The sequence below is a fragment of the Genypterus blacodes genome, unplaced genomic scaffold, assembly GCF_046128005.1.
Source record: "Genypterus blacodes isolate CSIRO-AG114 ecotype Tasmania unplaced genomic scaffold, CSIRO-AGI_Gbla_v1 ptg000104l_1, whole genome shotgun sequence".
NCBI classification, from domain to species: Eukaryota; Metazoa; Chordata; class Actinopteri; order Ophidiiformes; family Ophidiidae; genus Genypterus; species Genypterus blacodes.
In genome coordinates, this window is record NW_027466908.1 from 788190 (window position 1) to 795000 (window position 6811).

The 6811-nt window shown below is 46.6% G+C and overlaps 1 protein-coding gene across 1 annotated transcript; it reads left to right on the plus strand.

Moving 5' to 3' along the window:
- The first annotated feature begins 826 nt into the window (after nt 1-826).
- Nucleotides 827-5501, plus strand: LOC143008445 (uncharacterized). The gene is made up of 7 exons (XM_076160213.1): nt 827-1011; nt 3474-3659; nt 4074-4209; nt 4348-4452; nt 4547-4581; nt 4682-4708; nt 4928-5501. Exons 1-7 carry the CDS (start codon nt 846-848, stop codon nt 5212-5214), a joined length of 942 nt encoding a protein of 313 aa, XP_076016328.1. The 5' UTR covers nt 827-845; the 3' UTR covers nt 5215-5501.
- The last annotated feature ends 1310 nt before the right edge of the window (nt 5502-6811 follow it).

A 6811-nucleotide genomic window follows, 5' to 3' on the forward strand; every position in this document is an offset into this window, starting at 1 on the left:
ATAAATAAATAGATAAAAAAAACCTGATTCTCAGTTTCATTTAAGCTGAAAATAACTAAGATAGTGAAAATAATTGGAGATATAATTGTAGTTTTATCTCCAATTATGTGTGCGAGGATGAAAGAGTTTCTGAATGATAAGTGTGGGAGCTTTTATTGTTTAAATTCAGGTTTGAGATTGAATATAGTTCATACTGTCAGGTGAAGAAGTGAACGGCTAAAAAACAAAATCTTGCTCTATTTTTCCTGTATGTATCTTTCTTTAGCCTGTATATCAGTCTACATGTCTTTACAATCAAACCTTTCTATAACACATTCCCGTCTTAATATTGTAGTTAAACTGGTGTTCTACTTACTTTTACTGTGAGTGAATGACTGAAGTACTTCGTCCATCACTGGACACAGGAGTTACGTAACGTACCTTTCAAGAGGCTATTTTGGGCCTTTAATGTGAAAGCTGTAGGTTTTCCCTGTCTGAGACCTCCATCACCCCTGTAAACACACACACACACACACACACACACACACACACACACACACACACACACACACACACACACACACACACACACACACACACACACACACACACACACACACACACACACACTCACACTCACACTCTCCTCTCCTGCCTCCCCCAGCTAAGGGCTTCAGATGGCTTACCAGGCCTTTAATCTCTCCTTTTGGTGACATCACATTCTCCAGCCTGCACGCCTCCCCGCTGTGTGGCTGGGTGGGTGTGTGTGTGTGTGTGTGTGTGGGTGGGTGGGGTGGGGAGTGCTTTGGGGAAGGTGATTTAGTAAGAACCTACAGGATCACAGCAACACAGTTCAGTGTGAGGCGATGGCAGCGAGCATGGCGGGCGTGGACACACTGATGGAGGAGCTGGTGGACCAGGACCAGGATCAGGACCTGGGACTGGAGGAGACGTCTCACAGCCTGCTGAGGGGGCCCTCGCTCAGAGACGACTACCACAGCGACGCCCTGCTGGTCACAGACTTCATGATAGGTCAGTGTGAAGACGTGAACTCACTCACTTTAGATAGAGAAGAGGGTGGCGTTGCTCAGATTCAGGATCAGATTCATTTTCCTTAAAATCTCAACAAAACGTCTTATTAAGAGATAAAATAAGATTACAGATTATGATAGAAGGTGTGTTGTTTCTGTCTGAATTTGAACAGACACGTGACACATTAATCCATATGTTCCTCCTCTTCCTTCATCACTCACGTTGTTTGAATGTAAATTGGAGCAGTTTGGGGATATGTGGCGTTCACTTACTGTGTTGGGTCTGTAAATCTGGGCCTCAGGATGGAGCCTTATAGAACCACCAAACATGACCCATGAACACGTGTCAAAGCCTCTCAAAGTAACGTGACGGCAAGGTGAAGCAGCTGAGAGAATGTTGTGTTGATAAACATGCAGGGTGTCGTGAGGAAAAACAGTAGAAGAAGAAAATACTTGATTCTGATTATATTACTGAGTCCACCTGATATGTTGAGCTTTTATTGTGGAGGGCAGAACTTCTGTCTTTATGCTGTATAGAAGAAACAACAACGTGGATCCTTCAGGCTCACAGACCTGCTGAATAAACATCAAATATCTCCAAGAAGATTTACAAAAGAATAAGTGACTGAGTTCAGATGGAAACTTTAACTTAAACTTTAACCCTTCTGCTGCTGTGTTGATGTCACTGCCTGATGAGATTAAGGGAAACGCCCAGTTCACCTGCGTGCACTGACACGTGCACACGTGCTGTGCACACGTGCTGTGTGTGTGTCAGCGTGCAGGACCATGACACCAGTACACACACGCTTTGTGTGTGTGTGTGTGTGTGTGTGTGTGTGTGTCACAGAAGCATAGCTACATCCCGTGTGTGTTTTCATTCGTGCTTCTTTCTCTGTCTTGGTTAGTACAGAGATTGAGCTTCACGCTGCTAATTCCCTTTTGCAGCTCTGGGATTACAGGCGGCTCTAATCCCAATCCTATATGTGTATGTGTGTGTGTGAGGAGGTGGCACAGGGGTGATGTCACTGCTGAAACAGAGGGAGAACAGGGAGGCACGGGTCCACAGGGAGTCACAGCTCTGTGTGAAAGACAACATGGCTGCAAGGATGAAATGAAACGCTCGTATGTCAAAGCAGAGCGACGCTTCAGCCCAGTGAAGCTGCTCTGACTGGACTAAGGCGTCTTCATTTGTATCTACCACCTCTGTGTCACCTCCACATGCAGTGGTCTCCATGGAGACCTTTGTTTTCTTTATTTTAATTTTCTTTTTAATCATATTCATCTAAACCACTTTTTCTTTGAACTTTATTTAATTTTCTTTTTCCTTTGTTTTTATCAGATTTTAAATTTGATTGATTAATTGATTGAACATTTTTTTAACCCCTTCATCAGTTTAATTCTACACACATGGACACAGATTACAGATGATGTCATTAATCCCCTTTGTTCATAATGAACTTCATCTGGAAACAACAGTTATAGAATATAATCACATTTAATAACATAATGGTACATTAACATAACATCTGTACATCACGTGTGTGTGTGTGTGTGTGTGTGTGTGTGTGTGTGTGTGTGTGTGTGTGTGTGTGTGTGTGATATTTGACCGCTTGTTCCCTGAGTGTTTGTGTCTTTCTGTGACGTGCAGCTTACATGTGGGCGGAGTCACAGAGGCTCAGTCTGAGAGATTATCACTGTGCACGCCCACACACACGTACACACTCACACACACACGTGCACACGCAATTTAGGTTGTATTGGATGAGATCTGAAGCATCATCTGACCCCACCCCCACCTCTGCATGCAAACGGCTCTACGCTCTGTCACAACATCAGCATCTACATCTGCCACAACACCGTGTGTGAGTGAGTGTGTGTGATAACCTGAACGAAGCCGTGACATCGGATGGAGGCAGGGCCGACCTTTATGTCAGGAGTCAGAGGAGCGCAGAGGAACGAGAGGTTGTGTACAAGAGAGCAGAGGAAGAGGAGGAAGACGTCTGCCATGGGGGAGGAAGGGCCATCGGGTCAGCAGAGGCGCCCTGACCGCTCATCGCTGCTCGCCGTCACCCGCGGTGACCATCACACTCAGACTGGTGACCATGGTTTCACTACAACAACACAATTCAGAGACGTGGATATTTACTAACTCTTTGTTTTTGGATACTTTGTCTGTTGTTACACGACTTTACTACTATTTCAGTCTCGTGCTGCAGAGGATGTTGCTCTTGTTGCTTTAGTTGCTCTGCAGCACTTAAGGGCTTGTTGTTGTTGTTGTTGTTGTTGTTGCTGCTGCTGTCTGGTGGATGAGTTGTGTCCTGCTGGGCTGTGACCTCAATCACTTGATTTCCACTGTAAGGGACTGAATCCTGCTGATCGTATTTAGGTTTTATATCTTATTGTCAAAAGAGATTAAGATCTGTCTGTCTGCCCGTCTGCCTGTCTGCCTGTCCGTCCATCCAGATGACCGCAGCTCTGCAGCGAGTGGCTTGGACGTGGTGGACCGGCTCACCTACCTGGAGCAGAGGATGCAGATGCAGGAGGATGAGATCCAGCTGCTGAAGTTGGCGCTGTCCGACGTCCTGAAGAGGCTCACCCTCTCTGAGGAGCACCAGACCTCAGCCGGCAGGAGGACACCAGGGGTCAAAGGTGAGTGAGGAGCTGGAAAACTGAAACAAATCTCCGGTCCAACTGATATGAAGGTGACGTAGCGCCGACTGTAACATTCTCTCGTGTCATCAGAGTGCGTTTACATCGATTGAAGCTGATTGAAGTGCAATCACAGTGTATTCATGATGTTTATCAGTATGATCAAAGTGTGTGAGTGGGTAAACATGGGGGTCAGATCTCACCCAGGGCCCCTGAAAGAACGAGGGTGGCCCTGAAGACACACAGGGACGCAGTGAGAACCTGAAAATCTGGTTCACATCACACCATTGACTCAACGTGTGTAATAAGGAAAACACAACACAGTGTGAAACCATGACAACACAAACACACACTCACACACAGACACTCACACACACAAACACACCATGTTCACCGACTTGTGTGTTCCTGCAGCCAGACCAGGGACTCTGGCTCTGCCCTCCAGACCCCACACGCTTCCCTCTGCTGCCGCCCCACTGAAGAAGAGCAACACACTGCCCTCTGCCTCCACAACCAGGAACTACAGCTCACCTCCCACACTGCCAAACAGGTACAACCATTAAAGATACACATAATCATAACCCTGTGTGCTGCAGACATGTCCACTCTGACAGAGCTCAGGTAGAGGATGATGTAGAGACATTTAGAGTGTGTGATGTAATGGTACTGCCTGGTTTCCTCCTCTCAGCGCTGTGAGGAGCCCGACCGGCAGCGTGAAGGACGGAGCATGTAAGGCCCCCAAACCCCGGCCCACTGCTGCTGCGGCTCCATCCTGTAAGAAACAACAGGACAGGTACACCACTTCCTGTGAGACTGTGAGTCGTAATGAGATTGGCCTACATCTTCCTCACGCAGTCACTTAACCTCCTCCTTTCTTTCACTCGCAGCAGCAGCAAAGATAAGGAGTCTTCAGTCAGCTTAGGTAAGAATAACTTTACCTGTTTCCCTTTGCTTGCTTTGTTCCAAGAATGACACGATAACGGTGCAAACTAATCTGTGTGTGTGTGTGTCTGTGTGTGCAGGTACGCGGCGTGTGACTCACTGCAAAGGTATGACTTCATCCCAGACAGACATTTAGTTATGAATGAACCTTTTCTTCTCGACTAGAATGAAAGGTCGAGTGTAATTTGAATTTTTCTTTCATTTTTCCACATCTCACCGTGACACCTGTGCCTCCCCTCCCCCCCTTCACACCCACTTCCTCTCTTTTTCGCCCCACCGCCCACATCCGCTCTTCCCTCCTCACCTCCTGCCACATCTTCACTTAGTGACTATGCAGATCTTTCTGAGCCCCCTCAGAAGAAAGACTGGGTCTTCTGAGACCAGCAAATCTGCACCGGCCGTACCTGCCAGCGACGAGCCCAAGGCCACGCCTGCCAAGCCTCAGGTGAAGGGGGCCGCCAGGACACAGACGAGGAAGACCCCCCCATCGTTCAACCTAAACCTGCAGAAGAACAGCCAGAAGCAGAAGCAGAAGCAGAACACGACACAGGACACGTTCAGCTACAAAAGCCCCGTCAAGTCCCCCAGTCAGTACTTTCAGATCTGCTACTGAGGCAGAGGAAGGTGGAGGTGAAGGGTCTGACCGGCAGAGAGATGGAGGCTGGAGTTCTGTCTTCTTCTTTGTACCATAAATCACATTTATCTCCATTCTTTCCTAACATTACAATATTTATGGCTTTGATTTCCAGACGTTTTGAAGCTTTAATACGTCTAAGTCTTATTCATTCCTGATATGACATCATGATGATGTGTTTCCTGTTGAAAGTTTCTCCTCCTCACTCAATATGTGATGTCAGCAGTGTGTGTGTGTGTATTTAATGAGGTTTTATTTAACATGTGTGTGTGTGTGTTTTGTGTGTTTGTCTGATCTTGTGATTTATTTTCATTTGTTGATGTTGAGTTGATGTGGAGCATAATATAATAGATGTTAACTTTGTGGTGGTTTCTCCACTTTTATGAGGACATTGCTGTAACCCACAATGCATTCTGGGAGTATTTGTTAAAAAGGCTGAGCTGATGAAACCAATTACACTAACATTCTGTAATCACAAAGCATCATGGGAGTTTTTATGTGGCGCACAGCAGTGCAGAGTGGAAAATAAAGTGAGTCACCGCAACAAACAGTCATTTTCATTTACAGTAATCAGCATAGAACCTTAATGAGAGATAAACTGTAAAAAATACTTATTAACACTTCAAATCCAACAAACAATAAACCGCAGTGCCGATAAATTCCCCTGTGTGTGTCTGTGTGTAGGGTTTAGCGCTATAGATTGCTCAACATGGCCTATGTGGCAGTGCACGCTTGTCCTCAGCGCCCTCTTGTGGTGGAAGGATTAACCGTGTTAGAAAGCTCAAATCGAAAATTAAACAAGTTTGAACTCAACCAGTAAATGACCCACAACAACAGAGTCTGAATGATTACTTTCACCACAATCACCCAGGTTCAGTCTGTGATGACATGAAGGTGGCTCGTCATCCTACACGTGGAGCAGAGTGGAGACGAGGTCGCCCTCTGCTGGCCAGAGAGCGGAACTACTAAAGGTTTGGTTGGATGAACGGACTGTGAGGCTGTTTAACCTTTAATCTATAATGTAAATAAAATGTGAAAAAAAGCAGTTTTTTTTAAAGGTTTAGACCACTTTTATATTAAATATGTCCATATTCGAATATTAATAATCTTAGATTCATAACTTTTTCTGTTTTCTGACCAAACTTGCCTGCACTGTAGCTGCATCACCATGTGGAGGTGGGGGCGCTGCTGAGCTGCAACAAAGACTCCATCTCTCTCTCTCTCTCTCTCTCTCTCTCTCTCTCTCTCTCTCTCTCTCTCTCTCTCTCTCTCTCTCTCTCTCTCTCTCTCTCTCCATCCAGGGGGGGAAAGATGGCACCTCGCAGCCGGCTGTCAGCAGCTCCGCCCGGCTCGTCGTCCCTGGGCCAGTGCGGTTCTGTGTGATGGCTCCGTCTGAAGCAGCCGCAGCTCCGGCTCACCAGCGGACGGACCTTTACTCTAGCAGACGGACCTGAAAACTGTGTCAAACAACAGTTGTAGCTCTTCATCACCCCCTGCCGCCCCCCCCCCCCCCTCAACATCTGCACATCCGCCAGGCTGCAGGATTTGGCTGCATCGCTCTCAGAGTTTGTGGCGC

Excerpts from the sequence above, each read along its gene's own strand:
- LOC143008445 (XM_076160213.1), top strand. The coding sequence starts at position 846 with ATGGCAGCGAGCATGGCGGGCGTGGACACACTGATGGAGGAGCTGGTG. Across the intron at positions 4,210-4,347 it reads CCTCCCACACTGCCAAACAG|CGCTGTGAGGAGCCCGACCG; the intron begins GTACAACCATTA and ends TCCTCCTCTCAG. Across the intron at positions 4,709-4,927 it reads GCGTGTGACTCACTGCAAAG|TGACTATGCAGATCTTTCTG; the intron begins GTATGACTTCAT and ends ATCTTCACTTAG.